Here is a 21,595-nt window from a genome sequence, read left to right as displayed (position 1 = left end):
ACCGTCAGCAACTTCTCACCTCTTATGTGCGGCATCTTACTATAAACTAAATAGCAGCTTAATTATCTTGCGCCCACTGTTCTTTTTGGTTGCATTTAGTATTCATCCATCCGCACTTGGATTAGAAGTTATCTAAAAATATTTATAGACTGTGAACTAATTCAGCCGCCTCTCTCTCTCTCTCTCTCTCTCTCTCTCTTTCTTTTTCTTTTGCTGTTCCTGTGAGGACCTGCTTGCTCCTTTCATTTGGCAGAGGTTCCATTTTACTTAAAGAGAAAATCTTAAGGATTACGTTTAAACTGCAGGTAGTCTTTGTTAGTAAACTGCAGCTTTTTTCGCAGTTTTCTTTCTCTTTTTTTTTGTTCATTTCCACACAAATTCTTCTTTATTTGACCCTGAGCTAAATCCAATCACTGTAAACTTCTGGTGCTGAGAGAAGCAACATCTTGAATCAACAAAACCTCCTTCAGGTCCACAGAGGAAAGTCTCCTAATGCTCCGAGACATTAGCAGCAGTAAATTAACTTTCCTCGTCCCTACAAGAGAAGCATAGGAAGCAGAGCTTAGAGGAAATAACAGGGGAGTTTGCAAATTGCTTTTAGCAAAAATGCACAAACACAATGCAAAGGGAACTTGTGACGGGTGACAGAGCCAGTGTTTCAATAGCCATATGCTGCCATTAAGCAGATTTGCAGTAAATCACTGTGCTTAGTGCAGTGAACCCATAGCTGGAAGCCAAAGTGGCGGGAATAGTGATGTAATAGAGTATTGCTGCTCTTCAGGGCAAGCTCATCATGTCAGAGGGCTAATGTAATGTATTAAAGTACTTTTGTGGTCAACCCTCTGAAGGTGGCAATATTTAGGTCATACTTGCTGACTTCCGGTCCACCCCAAAGGTAGCCCAATTTTGGACACACTGGGGGCGATTCAATAGTTTTTTTGGACGCTGAAAGCAATGGGAACCCATTAGAGCAATTCAATTGTTGTTCTGATCGAGTGCCCATTACTTTATAAGTGGCCATATGGACAGGGCTTAGCTTCAAATAGCGGCTAATCCTGTGTAAAGTCCATGTTAGTGCGCCCAAACTTCCGTTTGGGTACCTACTGTATACCATGGAGTTTTCGCACATTTTTTGTCACTGCCTCAGAAATGTCTCTACCTGGCTAATGGGAACCTGAATGGAGCAAAACTTGAATTGCCCCTAGTGGTAGCCACGGGTGGGAAACAATTGAATTGCCCCCATTTTGTGTAAACTGAGGTTGTATAAGATTCTAAAATTGTATTGTGCGTAGTCACTTTATTAGATTTTTTTTGCTAATTAAGGCTAGGACTGGGTTGGGACCTCAGCGAAGGCAGAGGAGCCACTGTTAGGAGCACAGTGCAGTTGGTATATATCTTGCAGGCTGAGCACTAGGTAAACACGGGGGAAGCAAACAAGAGTTTATCAAACACTAAAATAGGACAAGGGTTCAGGCAGGGCAAAGCTAGACTTCTGACAGGCAGATAATCTGGCAGACGGGCAGAGTATTCATAGGATAGGCATGAGGTATGGGCACCTGGAACATGGACCAGCAGCTTATGCCACTGTGTAAACTATAACCGGCAGGGAGGAGCAGGCCTGGCTGCTTTATAACAGGGAGGTCCTCCAACAGCGCAGCCAGGGAGGCAGGGTGTTGATATAAATGAATGCATGCAGCTGCAGTGTTGCATGTACACCAGAAGCCCAGCTGTCAGTGAGCCACTTCATTTCCGGAATTGCTAGGCAACCAGGGACACCGTAGCTGTCTGGTGCCCTTGTTGCCCAGTGGCGAGCGGGGAATGCTGTCTGCTACGGGAGCAAGCTGCGTAGCGGCTTGTAACACTTACCCACTTTGACAATATCCTTTTCAGGAAACGCCCAGATATGCAGGTGGCAGGTGATGGGGACTGGGCTGGACTATTTTGCATCATTTGTACATACCGCCTTGTGGTAAAATGCCTGAACAGTGCGTCTGTGAAGGGAAGCGGGGGGGAGGGGGGGGGGCAAATAAAGCAATTATCATACAATTGCCTCATATTAGCCCCACCCCCTCCCCAAGGACAGCGGTTCACTGTATTATTCTTCCCATCCTGCTCACTTCTCTGGGAAGTGGTTGGGATGCAGGAGAAACACCAACCCTCTCAGGAGCCAGGGAGAATCCCCGGAAAATGTAGAAGTTTCCCGGAGGTTCCGAGAGAGTAGGTAAGTATGAATTATACGATAGAAATTTTCATTTGCCCTTGTTCCTATTTCCACTTATAAATTATTATCTATATAATCAATGTGGTTTCCTGAGGTTGACATGCACAGTAGAAGCAGGGGAGCTAACGGCCCCCAATGTGTGTTCACTGGTAATTATAATATATATATAATTACAATTAGAAAATATAATATTATATAAAACTTTATCTATTTCTACAGTATTACTACATGTCAGGCAGCATTTAGAAAAGATGTATTTGTAGTTCAGGGACAACTGATAATGGAGCGAGGAAGACTGACATTTATCACAAAGAAGACCTGTATTACGGATAGGTTAGATCCATGGAACATTTTATAATCTAAATATATAATACTGTGAGAAAATAACAGCTACTTACCCTGCATTTGTCTTGACCTGTAGGTTAACTAAAGCTTCTAAAACAGGGAAGTAGATCTGTTGCCCATAGCAACCAATCAGATTTGTTCTATCATCTTATAGAATTTAACAGAGAAATGATAACTGCAATCTGATTGGTTGCTATAGGCAACACCACCACTTGTCTGTTTAGAAGCTTTAGTAAATCTGTGTCTCTACAGAAATGGTTTTGTTATTAACATACATTTATGTATTCCACATTGCCCCTCTGATAACCCTTAACCGGAGGCTTTGGGTTTCTGCAGATTAACTTTTTGGGGTATGGGGATTAAGCAAAAAATAATTTTTATTTTTAATCCTACTTTAAACACAAGCCACGAGCGGAACTTTGCTTTCTGAGCAGCGTGCAAATGCGGTCGGCACATTCCTTGTATGCTCAGCCACTGTACATCCGTCGTGTGTCATTGTGTTGACAACGGTAGTAAGTGGTTGCTGGGGGTGGGGGGTTGTTCTGTCTATGACTGCCAATAGAAGCCATTTATCTTTTATTTCTGTGCAGCAATTCATATAAGATTAATGCACAATAAGGAGCATATAAGTGGTTGTTTCACAGTCCAAAATAGATGGAGTCTTAGGGAAAAGTGACAGCTCACCAGGGTATTCCGTGGGCGACGTGCTCTTCGTGTGTATCATTATACACTTGGAGGAAAGTCAATAACTGCTGGGCTCTGGCTCCTGCTACATTTGGCAGCTCCTCCGGGGGGTCGCACTATAACCTTTGACACAGCTCATTTATTCTTTGCAAAGTTCTGTTCCCTAAACTCCTTTCTACATATCGATTTCCTCTCCCGCTGCAGCTATCAACTCTATCATAGCCTGAAGTTTTCCTCCTGGCAACTACTGAGCACAAGATCTCCATCCCCCATACCATTGTCTTACACTCCATAAACACCAGCGCCAAGGTAGAATATATACAGCAGTGTATGTAGAGTCCTACTGCTACTACTTGCTTTGTTGCTTTGTATTAAGATAGATAGATAGATAGATAGATAGATAGATAGATAGATAGATAGATAGATAGATAGATAGATAGATAGAATGGATATCATTTTCCTCACCAAACGCACTACGTCCACCTCTCCTCTCTTACTAGACCTTCACTGGCTCCCCTTCCCTTTCAGAATCCATTTCAAGCTTCTCACACTTGCTTACAAAGCCCTCACCCACTCCTCTCCCATCTACATCTCTGACCTTATCTCCCTTTACACTCCCACCCGTCCTCTTCACTCTGCTAATGCACTCCGACTCTCCTGCCTACGGATTACTTCCTCCCACTCCTACCTCCAAGATTTTTCACGTGCTGCACCACTTCTCTGGAATTCCCTACCTCTCCCCCTCAGACTCTCCACCTCTCTACAAAACTTCAAACGGGCTCTCAAGACCCACTTCTTCACCAAACCCAGCCAAATCTCATCCTAAACCTCTGTTCCACGCTCTCTATGTACCCCATCTGTGTCACCCCTGTCTGTCTACCCCTCCCCTTTAGAATGTAAGGTCTCACGAGCAGGGCCCTCTTCCCTCATGTGCTTACCCTTTTCTTACTTTAATAATCTTCAGCTGCACCAAATCCAGCAGTCTTCTGCCACCTGATACTTATTCCAGTGTCATCTGCTGATGTAACTATGTTTATTTACCCTGTACTTGTCCTATATTGTCGTCAACTGTAAGTTGCTGTTTTCCTGTTTGATTATTTGTTTATGTACTCCGTAATTTGGCGCTGCGGAACCCTTGTGGCGCCATATAAATAAAGGATAATAATAATATAGATAGATAGATAGATAAGGGCCCTACACACCTAGTGACCCGCCGCCGAAGTGCCCGACGGCCGATACGGCAGACGGGCAACCCGGCAACCCGGTGTGTGTGGGGAGGGGGGGGGGGGGGGAGTGAAGTTTCTTCACTCTCCCCGTCACCCGGCTCCATAGCACTGCATTCTAATATGGACGAGATCGTCCATATTGGCATGCATGTTTAAACGAGCCGGCACCAACGATGAACGAGCGCGGGGTCACGCATCGTTCATCGATGGTGCATACACACTGAAAGATATGAACGGGTTCTCGTTCATTAATGAACGAGATCGTTCATATCTTTCACTGGTATCGACGAGTGTGTAGGGCCCAATAGATAGATAGAATACATAGATAACATAGATAGATGGGCAGATAGATAGATAGATAAGATAAGATAAGATACGATAAGATAGATAGATAGATAACATAGATAGAAAGACAGACAGACAGATAGAATAGATAGATAACATAGAGAGAGAGAGAGATAACATAGAATAGATAGATAACATAGACAGACAGACAGACAGATAGATAGATAACATAGATAGATAGATAGATAGATAGATAGATAGATAGATAGATAGATAGATAGATAGATAGATAGATAGATAGATTGATAAGATAGAATAGATAGACAGACAAATAGATAGGTAGCTATCACTTTCCCTTTATTGTTACTCTTAACTCAGTAGGGAGAGATGTACTAAGCCTTGAAGAGTGATAAAGTGAAGAGAAACTAACGACCAACCAGATACTGTCATTTTTCAAACACAGCCTGTAACATGACAGTTAAGAGCTGATTGGCTGGTACTTTACCTCTCTCCACTTTATCACTCGTCAAGGCTCAGCACATCTCACTCTGTGACAGCCTTTCAGATGACAGTCGCTGATTGGTCGGTACTTTATCTCTCTCATCTTTATCACTCTCCACGGCTCAGTACATCCGCCCCTACATCAGAAAGCCATAGCCACATCTCACATCTTTATAACAGCATCCCAGTTTTATTTGATGAAGTCAACAAGGTGAAATTTCAGTCAGTTAAGCTGCAGTAATATGACTGCCCCATGTAGAAATCCACCACCATTTCCAGTATTATGCCGGTGTCTCTGCTCAGCATGTGCTTTGCAGTGTAGCATAGTCTGAGAGACATCCTGTGGTCCATACAACACCCATCACCCTCAAGCATTTGTTTGGGAGCGCCTGGACATACGTTTGGATGGCCCGAGGGTGTGGCTTAAATTGCTTTGAATCTTGCCAAGTCTGATGTACAATGTTCTGTCAATGAAATTGATAGCAAAGAGAGGCACATATTGATACAGTAGGTGTATAGAAGCTTTGTATATAGTATAAAGAATATACGATTCTTATGTGGCGCTAAGCAGTTACTATGTACATAGCGCTCTTATGTTCTCCATTTTCCTGATGTAGAATTTAGCCAGTTTCCTGTTCAGCGTGGCCTAACAGTGTCATGCATATTGTCCTTAATGTGCTGGTTATGGATACTGTAGTGCATTTGCTTTGGATACAGACCTCAGTAATCCAAGCAAGTGTTTCCCTGTACAATGCGCGCTGACTGAAAAATGTATTCTTCATCCCTCTAATATGTATATCTTTGCCTCAAGCTCCGGCACAGAATTGTCTACATTTATTGTCATCAATTCTAAGGCAGCTGTCGGCTTCCTGGGACTAAATCACCTTATTATTGTTCTTATACTGTCTAGAGACTGAATATTATTTCGGTGAGAAGATATTTAGTTGTCCGCTGTCTATCAGGCGCAGGCGTGTCATGTACCTGCTACCCTTGCTTTTGTCCGCAGCCCCCAAACATGCAGTGCAGGAGGAAGCACAAGGTGAGGTGACACAAACATCAATCACGTGCACTTTCTCCTGCTGGCAGTCATTGAGGAGCATAGGGGCAGATTTATTAAGCTGGTGAAGTGATAAAGTGGTAGGTGATAAAGAACCAGCCAATCAGCTCCTGTCATTTTTCAAACCCAGCCTGTAACATGGAAGTTAGGAGCTGATTGGCTGGTGCATTATCACCTTCCACTTTATCACTTCACCAGGCTTAATAAATTGCCCCACAGTGAATTACAGGGTGAATACTCATAATCCAGTAACTGTGCTCACAATATGGGGATAGGGTGAGCATAGGTATTCAGTGGGGATGCAGTCAAGATGCCAGCAGTCGGGATTCCAGAAGTCGGAATGCTGACGCCTGAATTCCAACAGGTCAGGAGACCGACGCCGGAATCCTGACAGTGGGCATCTTGTATATTGGCGGCTTATATCTTCTCCCCCCCCCCCCCCTGGATGGGATCCGGTTTGAAGATCGACACTGTCTCGGTCGACAATGTTTAGGTCGACCACTAAAGGTCGACAGGGTTTGAAAGTTGACAGGGTTTCTAGGTCGACATGAGTTTTTTTTTACAATTTTTTTAAACTTTTCCATACTTAACGATCCACATGGACTACGATTGGAACGGTAATCTGTCCGAAGCATGGCGAGCGAACACGGTGCACTAATTCGGCTTCCTGGTCACCGTACGCAGAAAACGACACAAAAAAACCTCATGTCGACCTTTTGACCTGTCGACCTAGCAGATGTCAACCTAGAAACCCTGTCAACCTAGTGACTGTCGACCTATATTGGTCGTCCTAAACATTGTCGACCTAAACAGTGTCGATTTGATGATCCACATCCGTCTGGATTTACACTGTCGGGATGCCGGCATCGGTATTCTGACCGCCGGCATCCCCTCAGCCGGAATGTTATACTGAATCCGTATTCAGTGAGCTGAGAGGGGAGGAACATTTGTCACTGGTGCTCCTAAAATTGTTCTGATACAGCCCCTAAATTTCACCCATAATTTGTTAACGTAAACCCACCTGCATGTTAGGGACACGCTTAGGAATTTCTCAGGGTAATATTTATGGTGGATTGTGGATGAGGGAAATACTACTTCCTAAACCTTGCTCAAATGTTACATTCCTATTTTTATTCATATAATATATACACAGCTACAATATATGCAGTATATAAACTTCTCTTATATAAACTAATTAGTACTTTGTAAAATATCCAGCATAGGCCCTCTTTCCGAGTTGATCGCTAGCTGCGTGGTGATTAGGTGAAAAAGTGGCATTTCTGCGCATGCGTACGGGCCGCAGTACGCACGCGCGAAGTACTTTCACACAAAACTATGCAGTTTTACACAGGGGCGAGCAAAGCTTTTCTGTCGCTCTGTTGATGGGTGAGTGATTGACAGGAAGTGGGTGTTTCTGGGTGGTAACTGGCCGTTTTCAGGGAGTGTGCTAAAAAACGCAGGCGTGCCTGGGGAAACGGGGGAGTGGCTGGCCGAACGCAGGGCGTGTTTGTTACGTCAAAGCAGGAACTAAACTGACTGAAGTGATCGCAAGGTAGGAGTAGGTTTTGAGCTGCTCAGAAACTGCATGAAAATTTTTATGAGCAGTTCTGCTAACCTTTCGGTCGCACTTCTGCTAAGCTAAGATACACTCCCAGAGGGCGACGGCCTAGCGTGTGCACTGCTGCTAAAAGCAGCTAGCGAGCGATCAACTCGGAATGAGGGCCAATGATGTGGATTGAATTGAAGGGCACTCTAGTGGTCCTCATAGGTACTGCAGGTTTTGTTTCTTTTTCTTTTTTTTTCCTCTTACATCTATCATCTTTTATGTATAGTTTATATCTACTGCAGAAATCACCTTGTAATATGCTGTATGGAAATGCAAGCCATGTCTCTCACCAAAATAGGATGAAAAAGAGGAATGAGCGACCTTAAACCACAGATAAGACTGGGCTAGAGCGGAAATACAATTATTGGTTGTTGTGTAGGATATGCAGCTAATCAGTTATTTCTGGTTCAAATGAATGCTCAGAATGGAGAATGACACTTGTTTAGAATTGTGTGTTCGGTTTGCTGATCTCTCTGCGGTTTTATAGGAAAATACCCCTGTAAATGGCAACTTTTGGCATCTCCTCATATCAAGCACAAGTGAATTTTCTGCATCGTACAAACAATAGATATTATAATAAATACTCAAATGCATCTCTACTTACAAAGCAGCCAGTATTTACCCTGCACAGAAACAAAATAACCCACCCAAATCTAACTCTCTCTACACATGTTACATCTGTCCCCCTGTGTTAGGCGCGGCGGTCTTCGGCCGTGCCCTGACTGAGCAGCGGTCACGGCCGCCGCGCCTCTCTCCTTCCCTGTCCCCCGCACGGCGCCTAGCAACGCCAGGACCAACCAATGGTTTTATTTTCTAGAACATGCTAGAAAGATTACAGATTTGTCATTGTTCTATTCATAGGTTAGGGGTGCATTGAAACGTGCTTTCATAACTCCCAGCCGCCACTGTTGTGGAGGACACTTCCGCTGTCCCAGGATCCGGTTGTTTGCCCCAGTTTGCACTGGGACGTGAGATGTTGCACGGCTGCATGCTGTGGGAGTTGGTGTCTTCACAGTCTGTGGCATATAATACAGCATTTTTAGGCTTTGGAAACCAGTGATGCTGGCAGGCATTCTCTGTGTATGTACTTTACATAATTCCTGCTTCTACCAATCCAATCTATTGTACTGTTGTCTCATGTAAACCCCTTCCCTGGCACGATCGCATGGGATGAGACTGCAGGTAGATGTGCCCTAGCTGACAGTAGGGTTGTCCATTGTCCATCGATGATTCAAAATCATTGATAGTCTACGGCTTATGTAGCATTATCGATGGGGGAGAAGCAGCCAATATACTGTATATTTTTTTCTATGTGCCATGACATGGAGCCTAGCTCCACCCCAGGCTCTGATAGGTCCGTAGCTCATTTCACACTAAAGCAGGGGTAACCATTGATGTGTGAAACCATCGATGGTTACCTTGCATGTGGTTTCACGCCATCAAGGTTTTCCATCGATTGTGGTGATGGTGATCATCGATGAATAACCCACCAATGGCTATCCCTAGCTGACAGCGTTTGCTTTAAGGGAGGGGTAGACTGGTAAAAAAGGAGAGGGGCGTTAATGACGAAGGGGATGATATAGTGCCACTGGGGGGATGGGGGATGCCCCCAAAAAGTTTTATTGACCCTGGGGAGGGTATTATATACATGAATAGTGATATACAGTACGTGGGGTACTAACACATTGGGGGCTTGGAGACACCGGTGGGTGGGGGGGTTGTTATAATGAGGAGTGTGGAGGTAATGCCACCAGGAATGTGTTGCTGCCGGGGGATCTAGAGACACTGGAGGGTGGGAGGTAATTGTACAGAGGACGCCTATGGACACGGAATGTTTATCTATATATTCTTACAAATATGTTCTTTACTTTTTAATTGTTAAATGAGTTTCCCAGCGTTTTCTGAAAGAAAAAAAAAGAATGCATGAGAACGCGGCTGTACCGTGTTTTTAAAAGCCAGAATGCCACATTAATATTTTAGAATACAATGGCTGGAACAGCAACAGTGACCCTTATGTGAACTGCACAGCAACCCTTACTTGTTTATTTATGTGAACGATAGTACAGGTTTGAACGAGCCCTTCACACGCGATTTCTGACACTGTTCATGCCGACATAGGCTGCCGCCAAACCACTCGCACACAACCTGTGCGCATTATTTACCGAGCTGAGGCCCCGCTGCCATAAGAAACTGCGAATGATGAAACCCAAGCAGCCTCTGATTTCACACCACAATTCATGATCATTTACATTTCGCTCAATGTAAAGGATTACAAAGTCAGAAATTGCGCAGAGCCCACAGGACAGAATGGTCGTCTGCCTCCTTTCTGAGCGTGACAAAAGCCGATGTTATTCCACAAGTGCTCCTAATCATCTCGTCACTCTCCAGAGTACACTGACCCATTTCAGAGCAGAATAATTAGCCTTTCAGGCGCTGCCGTGTTTCCATTAAATATATATAAGCTTTTGCAGGGTGACATTTACTTACCTAGTCTTTGTAATAATATACTGGGAGATTTCTGTAGCTTCTTTTTTATGATTTTCTTTCCTCTTCTTTTTTATGATTTTTTTTTTCTCTCTCACAAGAAAATCCACTCGCTTCTTGCAATTAACCCCGTGCTGTCAAACAGAGAGGTAGCATTGACGTTAATTCTCTAGAAATACCTGTCAATTGCAGATCCTGATTGATTTCCATTGTCAAATAATGATCCATTTGTTTATTTATGCTTTTTGGGGGGTTTTGTGCTGACATTTAATATATATTGGTTTTATGTGTCAGGTTTTATATGCTCCTCGCTGACTCTTACAGCTGAAAATAGGTAGCTTCATATTTTACAGTCACCAGGATCGTATTTGTATGTCTGGAGCCTTAGGCAAACAGACTTGAAATACTTAAAACCCATCTCTTCTATAATCGCTGGTATTTATTGCAGACTATGAATTTTTCACATCCTTTACTGATACAAGTCATCGTCATGTTTACTATGTTCTGAGGATTTCGCTTATTTTATCACTTATAGTATAAACTGTTCACTTAGGCTTTATGTTAAGAAATCATTGAGGTTTATACGTGTTCTGGCTGATTTATCTAAAGTATAGTCACACACCCAGATATATTATACAGTCTTTACAGCAGAGGATCTTTGAGGCCTATTCAACATCACAAATGGGCCCGTTACACCTGTGGATACACTAATTTCCACAGGTTTTAAGTAGTGGGCCTATTCATCATTGAGTGTCGATGTGTCCACCCCATGTATTTAGAAATAAAGGGAACCTATGCCATCTTGTGATGGCGTTGGTTCCTGGAGCCCCACTTCATCTTATGGGGAAGAGGTCCAGGTTGTGAAGAGAGATCCACCTCATTGTCCCTGCGCCCCCTTTGTTATGCGCACTAAGGCCCAGATTTATCAAACCTTGGAGAGTGATAAATTACACGGTGATAAACTACCAGCCAATCAGCTCCTAATTGTCATGTTACAGGCTGCGTTTGAAAAATGACAGTTAAGAGCTAAATGGCTCTTGGTTTATCACCGTGCTATTTGTCATTCTCCAAGGCTTGATAAATCTGGGCCTAAGACGGCCAGTTCTGACTGGCATGGTATATTCCTGGCGCTACTAATTAGCGGTGGAATTTGTAGATGAAGGTAATGCTGGGCCGGCTGCTTTTCATGACCACCATTCCCGCACCACAGCAATATTACATTTCTCCAGTATACATCGCCAGAACTTGCTACAAGTTGGATACTTAGTTATTAGGGGCCATATGGTCCTTGAGAATGAATAGGCCTATTATTGTCATACCCCTATAGAGTCAGTTTAGACAGCCTATGGCTCTCCGGTTCAATGGTGGTGATAGATGGTTTTACCATTGATGGCTGACCACTGATGGCATACTGTGGCAGATGTGCGACTGTGCACCGATGATGGTGAGAAACAATCGCCCATCGATGGTATAACTGGCGATTAACAATCCTACACCTACCTCATTTAAATACTTGTCACTGGCAACAGTATCCCACTGAACAGGTAGTTGGAAGCTATCTAAAGTTTACAACTACATAGTGTTCTCTTTAAACTCAGATTAGGGTCTCTGGAAAGCATACTTACCTTATCATCTGTAATATCTATGTTTCTCCTGAAGTTTGAGAAGTTCTCCCTGACTCTTGGCAGCGTACTACACCACTGTGGACCCCAACGCATTAGTGAAGTGAGATGGGTGGGAGTTTGAGAAAACGATTCACTGCGAATTATCATCAAAGCACTGCCTCCAATGCCTGATTTCTCGACTTGCAGAAAGTTTGGCTCAGTAACCTTATCACCCTAATGAGACATAGCATAGAGAATCTGTTCTGAACTATTCATTGCCGGTGATATTTTCTTTATTACAATACGTTTCAAGTTACGTCACTTAACAATGGATATAAAAGTGCAAACAAAGATGACACCAGTAAACGAAAATATAATAGCAATTATTAAACAAAATAAAATGACTCAACGCACAGGTAAGGCTGAAGACACCCGTCTTTAGCGTCAGATTTTCAGCGGCCGGTTTCTTTCATAGATGCATCACGTAATATAAATGTGTGTGACACTCACAGACTTCCGAAATAGGGGTAGATGTATTAAGCCTTGGAGAATGATAAAGTGGAAAGAGATAAAGGGGTCTATTCATAAAGCAGTGAAAAGTGTGGAGAAGTGAGCCAGTGGAGAAGTTGCCCATGGCGACCAATCAGCATTGAAGTAACATTTATAATTTGCATACTATACAATTGTACGGAGCAGCTGATTGGTTGCCTTGGGCAACTTCTCCACAGGCTCACTTCTCCACTCTTTTCACTGCTTCATGAATAGATCCCAAAGTACCAACCAATCAGCCCCTAACTGTCATGTTACAGGCTGTGTTTGAAAAATGATAGTTAGGAGCTGATTGGTTGGTACTTTATCTCTCTCCACGTTATCACTCTCCAAGACTTAGTACAGTACATCTGCCCCTGAGTCATTAATGTCAAACATAGCACTCCACACAAATGGAAATGTTGAACTTTGTATAAACCTTAAAACGACTTTATAGATGACCTTTTATGAACTATGAATAATTGATGAATCAGGTAGCCAGAAATAGAACTACTGGCCCAATGATGTGATCTTGTGAGCCGCTGGAGACTTGTCCAACTCAGCTTTATTTTTGAAAATTTTAGGTGATGGTTTTATTTTTGCAAGGACCTGTCCCCTGTTCTTCAGATACATCGCTTGTTGGCTTTCTGTGTGCTCATGTTTAGTACTTGCAAAATACATATTTCATATGATTTATTTAGTGTAATTATCATTGCAATTAGGAGTCCTTATACTTTCTTTTGATACTGTTATGGCTCTCTGGATGATTCTGTATGTTGCATTTGCAAGTAGTCTCAGTACTATTAGAAAAATGCTTCGCCCTAAATACTGTGTACATCACTGGGTCACTGTCTTCCTGTCAGTAGCTTTCCCCGGCAATGCATCCTTCTGCAATACTGCTAAATCCGGAGGGCAATAACACAAGGAAATATGTGGAATACATACTCACGACTTACAGAATTATATAGATAGTGTTCTCAGACCGGAGTGAATAGGCAGGGCTCCAGCTATGCTGTGTGACAATGGCCGGTGAGTCAGGGTCAGAATCATGAGATTCAGCCGTCTACAGCATGCAGAATCAGTTTTCACCGGCAGGTCCCATCTCACAGTCCAGCGCAGGCTGAGCGCTACCAGACAGGGGCCATCTTGTCCCCTATTGCAGTTGTTAGAAGGGTACTTGGGACAGAGTCGATTAACTCTACAGCAGTGGGTGTGCTGCAGAGCTGTGTTGGAAGAGCAGCGGTCACACTTGGATCCTGCTGTAAACCACACAGGTGCTGCTGTACATGTGGGTGCCCCTTCAGGGCTTGGAGCCCCGGGGCAGGCGTGTCCACTACCTCTGGCAATGGACAAGCCTGCCCCTGACTCCAGGCAGCCAAATATCTCTCATGTGATATATCTGAGCCCAGCTGATGTCTTGACAATGGCCTAATTCAGGTTGGATTGCAGTGTGCGATCCAACTGCGAAAAATTAGATAAAGATGTAGGCGCATGCGCCCGCATTTTCTGCGCCCCCCCCCCCCCTCAATCAGGCAGAGGCGGTCGAGGGGCGGGGGGGGCAACACTTTATTTCCAAGGCGGAGACGGAGCGTTGTGGGGACGGAGGTGGTCAAACAGGGGGGCAGTGCGGAAAGAACAGAGGCATGTTGGTGGCGTGATCGTGGCAGCTGCATGACGTTACATGCAGCCGCCGCAATCTGGAACATGGCGGCGGGCCTCCGTTGGAGGGGGGGGTGGCGGTCAGCATGTTGGGCGGCCTTGCCCTGCGATTGGCGGCCCTTAGCATGCTAGCAAAAGGATTGCAAATTCTGCTAATTAGAAGAATTTGCAATCCTTACTGAATTTGGTCCAATGTCACTATCTGGTGCATTTACATGAATCTTGCTTATCTCACAAGATGACTGCATCCACTGAATACTTGATCATTTGGACTAATGGTCTGGGTCACAAAATGGCTGCCTCCATGATCGGTACACAACTGGTAAAATCATTCTGCTTAGAAAGTACAAAATGGCTGCCTCCATGATGTGTATACAACTGGTAAAATAATTCTGCTTAGAAGGTAATGTATAACAGTGGAACGTCTTTAGTAATCATCCAGATTCACTGATTTCTGTCGCTATTGTCTCACCCATGAGGAGAACTATGACCTATTGCAAAAAGACAACTAAAAAAAATATTTGTAAAATTTTTATTTTCATTCCTCAGCTGGACAATACATACAATATGACCTCTGTGTTACTGCTGCAAACTATTATCATGAGCTTCTATTGGAACCTTAGCGTTTAATGATCTAAAACTTCCATAGAAAATGGTATTCATTGTCTTATTTCTAAACAACCAGGTCAGCCAAATATTGGCCAGATTGAAGTTATCAGGCCATGCAATGGTTAGGTGAGATGACCCATGAATGACCACAGCCCAATGAGGGAAACAGTTTATTTTGGGTGGCTATTTGCCCTGTACCTGATGATCATCAGACAACCAGTAATCCATTCCTTCCCGATGATCTGATTAGATTTCCATCTGTGGAATGATCATTTACAGAGCGCACATCAAAAGCCACTAAGTTGACTAACGCATTTCACTGTGTACAACAATAGTTGAAGAAAATTGAATTTTAGTAACTGTGCTGAACTTTGACCCACATCAAGGACCTAGTGAAGGGTTGGAAGTAAATTGGGCGTACATTGCTCAAAGTACGTGCCCATGTAAAAATAAAGTATATTCACCAATATGCAGAGCTATGTGCATCTGCGTCTGTAGCATATAGGTCTGGTTTACTATCAGTCATCATCATCATCATCATCATCACCACCACCACTGCGTACTCGTGCCTGCCCTTCACAAGTTACAAAAGATAACACCTATAAAGAGGCGTATTTTCCGATTGAGCGCAAGATATGCTCTGCAAATTAGCGTTCCTTTAACTTTGCATATACTCCTGAACGTTCTTCCCCTGTAGAGAGTAAAAGGATGAAATAAATTGATTATGATGTCCGTGTGGTTTCCATGACCAATTGATTCTTCAGTAAAGATAAAGTGGGAAAAGCAGAAGCCGCAACCAATGTAGTAACTGAAACGCATTTGCGTGTAAGATCAAAGTCTGAATTCGCTGTTACTATAATCATGCACTAGTCTGGTGACACTTTTACCCAGTTGTCACCTTGCCCAGTGCTCAGCCACGGAGACAAGATAACGTCTGCCAGGTAGGTCCCTCTGATGGGTGGCATGTTGTTGCGTCCACCATTTGATGCAATTGATGGTTTTTATTGACCATGGTCAGATTATTTGTTGGCTCAAATCGCCGGTATCGGTGGGGTCCACTTGGGTCATGTGACCACTGCTGTATTGTCCACAAAGTCCTATCCCTTATGGTTATTGTGTCACATGTTTTGTTTTTGTATTGGGGGAAAGGGGAAGTTTTTTTTTGTTCCAAGAAAATAATGAAACGAACTGCAATTGATTTGTTTATAAATAATTGTTTCCATTATATATAATTGCTTGCTTTGATGCACGCTGCTTTTAAATCTCTTCTGAAAATACAGTCAGGGTACGATCAATTGTTTCCACAGGTCTTTAATCCTTTTGAATCACTACCTGTTCCTATTGTTCCTCATAATGTAATGTTTATCTGGTAAGACCCAAATGCATTGAATAGAATGTCAAAGTGGATACGTTATTTGAATGAATTGCATTGTTTCTTGTTTTTTTTTTCCCCTACACCTATTAATAATATCATAATTACGCACTCAGTATAATGATGTTTATTTTCCGATGGTATATATTTTGTTATGCTTTTATAACTGTACTGTTATTCTGCTTTGTGTTTTACTGCATTCATGTTTTATACTCTTATTGAATGATATTACGTGTTTGTGACCTCTTTTACTGTCAGTGTTCAACCCGTCTTGCCAAATACAAAGAAGAAGTATATATATATTTTCATGGGGATGTTTATGAAAGTGGCACGCAGGAAAAAGGTGATATGGGAATCTATGTACTAAGACTTGGGGGGTCATTCCGAGTTGATCGCACGCTGCAACTTTTTGCTGCCCGTGCGATTAGATAGTCGCCGCCTATGGGGGAGTATATTTTAGCTGTGCAAGTGTGCAAACGCTTGTGCAGGGGAGCTGTACAAAAACATTTTGTGCAGTTTCTGAGCAGCTCTGAACTTACTCCGCCCTTGCGATCACTTCAGCCTGTCAGGTCCCGGGAATTGACGTCAGACACCCGCCCTGCAAACGCCTGGACAGGCCTGCGTTTTCCTCTCCACTCCCAGAAAACGGTCAGTTGCCACCGCGGAACTCCTTCCTGCTGTCAGTCACCTTGCGATCGCCGCTGCGATCGAAATCTTCGTTAGAACAATCGCTGCCTGGCATTCCCCGTCGCCGGGCAGAGATGCGCTTGCGCATTGCGGCCGCAGCGCATGCGCACTCTGGACCCGATCGCACGGCTGCGAAAAACTGCAGCGTGCGATCGGGTCTGAGTGACTCCCCTTGGGCCGGGATGTAATGAAGCCCGAAACTGGCGGCTGACTTTTTTTAAAGGGGCGATCATGTGTAAGGCTACATGCCTTGTACACGATTGCCCCTTTAAAAAAAAAAAAGTCTGCGTTTGGCCAGCATCCCACAGAGCAGCCAAAGTTGGATTTCATTACATCCCGGCTCCGGATGTAGTGGACGGAAATAAAGTATCAACCAACCAACTCCAAACACAGCTTGTAACATGGCAATTAGGAGCTGATTGGTCGGTACTTTATCTCTCTCCAAAGCTTAGTACATAGTCCATAGCATCCAAATCCTGACTGTCCACTTTTTAGCGTAGTTTACAGAATGGAAACAAACGTCTGATTGGATGCTACGGGTTACAACATCTTTGTCGTTCCCACCACTTTTCAGAAATGCCCCGATTTGTGTTTTCGTCATTTTCAACTTGACAAGAGAGTAAATAAAACAAACAAATTTCTTAATTGGAACCCTGGCAATGTCTGTCTTCTCTGTTCTGCAGAAATGTTGAAGGAACTGAACCAGCAGCGCAGATCGAAAGAGTTTACAGACCTGAAAATTATTGTTGAAGGCAAAGAGTTTGAAGTCCATCAAAATGTTCTAGCTTCCTGCAGCTTGTATTTCAAGGAGCTGATTAAAAGGTTTGCCTCCCATCCAGCTGTGATCTGGCCTGTTCTTTTGTAGGGCGCATATGTGTGGCTTTTCTTTTTTTTCTTTCTTTCTTTTTTTTTTCCTCCCCTTTCTTGCAGGTCCGTGAAGACTTGAATCTCCTTTGTCACAGAGCCAGTAGCCATTCTTTCCAGTTTTCTTGAATGTACTTTTCAAAATTGTACCCTGAAATACATTAACACACATCAGACCGGGGTCCAGGTTTAGGGTCTCTAACACCCAAGCACGGGACTCTTCTGTTTTCTGTTTAGGCTAAGGTGAAACATTCAACTGCTTTGAGGTTAAACACAGGCCCAGTATTAACATCACAGAATAACAATTAGACTTGGTCAGCATCAAGGCAATGAATGAAGAACAAAAACAGTTAAAAAACAAAAACAAACAGATAAATGGCCTGATTCGAAGATGTGCACTAATGTATTCGTAACAGCGATGCCGTACGCATCGGTTATGTGAAAATATGTTAGTGCCGTAGCCACCTAGAAATGCATTCAGACGCCCACTGACGACCTTGCAAATAATCGACCATCTGAGTAGGCCAAGATACGCCCCTAAAACGGTTGTGATATGCCTGAGTTTTTGCCGTCACATCCTGTAACTAACCCCCTAACAAGTCCCTAACTGCAAATAATCGCAAAGGTACTTTGACACATGCACAGGGCAACTGCGGTCCATGCGCAATCGGCTGATAATGGCTGAACTACATAAACATCGGCATCGTGTACATCACTGAATCGGGCCCATTGGACATAAACGGATACAGAACAAAAACAGCTTTTGCGATGAGTAAAATGAAAAGTCCATGTTAATCTATGGCTTCACCTATATCATTGTTTCTTAGGTTCCCAGGTAGATGCGTCCGTGGCCACTTCAGTCTCTGAATGCGGAGCTTAGTGCAGTCAGCGCACGTCACGTTATATTGTGCTTAGCAAAAATACAGATAGTATCAGTAACCGATTGCATGTTTTCTCAAATATACGTAATATATCTACTTGAACAGAGCGGTTTCTGACAGTGGAATCTGTTCCGTAGTCATTCATCCGCCATCTCTTATTTTATATTGTGTGCGTGTTTTTGTATTTTGCTTTTTTTATGTAATCCTTGGAGGGAGCCTTTTTGTTTTGTTTTTTTTTGCGTGACTTTTTGTGATGTTTATTTTTCCTCCTCACCTTGATTTATTTTATTTCCTTTCTTCCACGTTTGTTTTCTCACACACCGCCGACAGAATAACTCAGAGCGTTTCCATGAGCCACAGTAGCAAAGAGTGAGTTAGACAGATAAATGAACCAATAATGATGATACGGATAACCCCTATTTCTCTCAATCATCCACAAATTAATCCTGGTGCATTCTTTGCTTTGCAGCGTGCCCCCGAGTCCCAGTGCGGGAGAGCGTTCGCGGTTCGCTGTGAAGACGTCATTTGCCTTTTGCTTGCTATCAGAAATACTTAATTTCACAAACTAACACTGTAGCAGTGACATTTGCCTTCCAGGACACTGATGCGACTGGTCCTTGTTGTTGTGTGTTTATTATTGTTTATATTGCTACGACCGATCTCGAGAGAGCTGTGTATATTAATCCCTCTCATGGTATAATATAATTCCGCTTACTGCATTATAGGCTATTCATTAATAATACCTATTGCAGACCTTGGTGGTATGTGTCTGTGTGTAGGAATTCATGCTTGGTTTGTGTGCATGCCCCCCCACCCCCCATTTATTTTGATGGTTCCCCGTGACCCTGTGTTATCTTTGCCATACTCCGGCTTAGTATTCACAGCAGTGCCTGATGGCTGTTATCACTTATAAGTACAGAGGCTACTTATTTTGTAGATAATAGCGATGGATGGAGCCCTCTAGCCTTTTCTGTAAAAAGTGTTTCCGCTCCTCTGTGTTTATGCTTTTGAAATTCAATTTATTTTATCACTTAGTGGAAGAAATTCATCAGTTTTTTTGCCCTTCCCGTCTTCCCAGTGGTGCAGAGATGGAAAAAGTTTTGCTAGGTTAAAATAGTTGCAAGGTTCCTTAGAGTAGAGCAATGTCAAATGTGTTTCGTTATGCAAATCCCCCTTTTCTCCAACATGCCCCCCTTGTTCACGTCATAGATACCGGCCACCATGGCTCCAGTCATAACAGCGTCACGTCTATTTATTTAATCTATCAGTAATTAAAATGATAAATCATAACTAAAAATGTTGTGTGAAATAAGGGGGGTGGAGGGCGGTTTTCCTACAATTATCCCGCCCTAGGTTTGACCTAAGTGGCTTTTCCAGAAACCTTTTTTTTTTTAGAAATTAACTCTTCAAACCTGTTCTGGAGCTGGTATTTATTATTCTATCAACTCTATTCCTATAAGAAACTCAATGGGAAATCTATCAAAGCTTGAGAGATAATGGGGGTCATTTTGACCCAATCGCATGCTGCATTTGTTCGTAGCGGTGCGATCGGGTCAGAACTGCGAATGCACCAGCGCCGCAGTGCGCCAGAGCATGCCAGACGACCGAAGGCTGACGTTGCCTAGCGATCGCCTCTGCCTGATTGGCAGGCAGAGGCGGTCACTGGGCGGGGAGGGGCTGGATGGCGGTGCGTTAAGCCGCCGTTTAGGGGCGGGGGGCAGTCCGGCCAACGCAGACGAGGTCGGACCGCTGGGGGGGGCGGGCTGCGGCGGCTGCGTGACGTCACACGCAGCCGATGCGACCCGGGTAGCGAAGAGGTTCTCCCGGCCAGCCGCAGGAGCTGCGCTGGCCGGGAAGTACTCCTGAAATGCAAAAGCATCGTTAGGGGCGTCACTGGCATGCGGTGCGGACTAGCCCTGTGCTGGGTCTGAGTGCCTGACCGTAGCTCAGCTATGATCAGCTCGGAATGACCCCCAATGTACCACCAATCAGCTCCTAATCACCTCCTCGTTTCCTATCTTGCTCCTTTCTCCTGGACAGGCCAACAAGCCTACTGGTGGGCCCGGTTGCTGGGGGGGGGTCTGGATACAGGAGAGAGCATGAAAATAAACACTTTTCTCTATCGTCCTAGTGGATGCTGGGGTTCCTGAAAGGACCATGGGGAATAGTGGCTCCGCAGGAGACAGGGCACAAAAGTAAAGCTTTCCGATCAGGTGGTGTGCACTGGCTCCTCCCCCTATGACCCTCCTCCAAGCCAGTTAGATTTTTGTGCCCGGCCGAGAAGGGTGCAATCTAGGTGGCTCTCCTAAAGAGCTGCTTAGAAAAGTTTAGCTTAGGTTTTTTATTTTACAGTGAGTCCTGCTGGCAACAGGATCACTGCAACGAGGGACTTAGGGGAGAAGAAGTGAACTCACCTGCGTGCAGGATGGATTGGCTTCTTGGCTACTGGACATCAAGCTCCAGAGGGACGATCACAGGTACAGCCTGGATGGTCACCGGAGCCTTGCCGCCGGCCCCCTTGCAGATGCTGAAGTAAGAAGAGGTCCAGAATCGGCGGCAGAAGACTCCTCAGTCTTCTAAAGGTAGCGCACAGCACTGCAGCTGTGCGCCATTTTCCTCTCAGCACACTTCACACGGCAGTCACTGAGGGTGCAGGGCGCTGGGAGGGGGGCGCCCTGGGAGGCAAATGAATACCTATTTTGGCTAAAAATACCTCACATATAGCCTCCGAAGGCTATATGGAGATATTTAACCCCTGCCAGAATCCGTTAAGAGCGGGAGACGAGGCCGCCGAAAAAGGGGCGGGGCCTATCTCCTCAGCACACAGCGCCATTTTCCCTCACAGAAAGGCTGGAGGGAAGGCTCCCAGGCTCTCCCCTGCACTGCACTACAGAAACAGGGTTAAAACAGAGAGGGGGGGCACTAATTTGGCGTTAGAAATATATAAAAAAGATGCTATAAGGGAAAACACTTATATAAGGT

At 44.2% G+C, this 21,595-nt stretch overlaps 1 protein-coding gene across 7 annotated transcripts in view; it reads left to right on the top strand.

Moving 5' to 3' along the window:
- KLHL29 (kelch like family member 29) overlaps nt 1-21,595 on the top strand; it is a 1,368,521-nt gene that overhangs the window by 1,129,430 nt on the left and 217,496 nt on the right. For all 7 annotated transcript variants that reach the window (XM_063915305.1, XM_063915307.1, XM_063915304.1 and 4 more), the window contains one exon: nt 17,552-17,690. In XM_063915305.1, the coding sequence (XP_063771375.1) occupies nt 17,552-17,690 (139 nt within the window). The remainder of the gene's footprint in view (nt 1-17,551; nt 17,691-21,595) is intronic.

The sequence above is a fragment of the Pseudophryne corroboree genome, chromosome 4, assembly GCF_028390025.1.
Source record: "Pseudophryne corroboree isolate aPseCor3 chromosome 4, aPseCor3.hap2, whole genome shotgun sequence".
Taxonomy (NCBI): domain Eukaryota; kingdom Metazoa; phylum Chordata; class Amphibia; order Anura; family Myobatrachidae; genus Pseudophryne; species Pseudophryne corroboree.
Note: the sequence above shows the minus strand (reverse complement) of the source record. Positions and strands in the feature narration are given on the sequence as shown.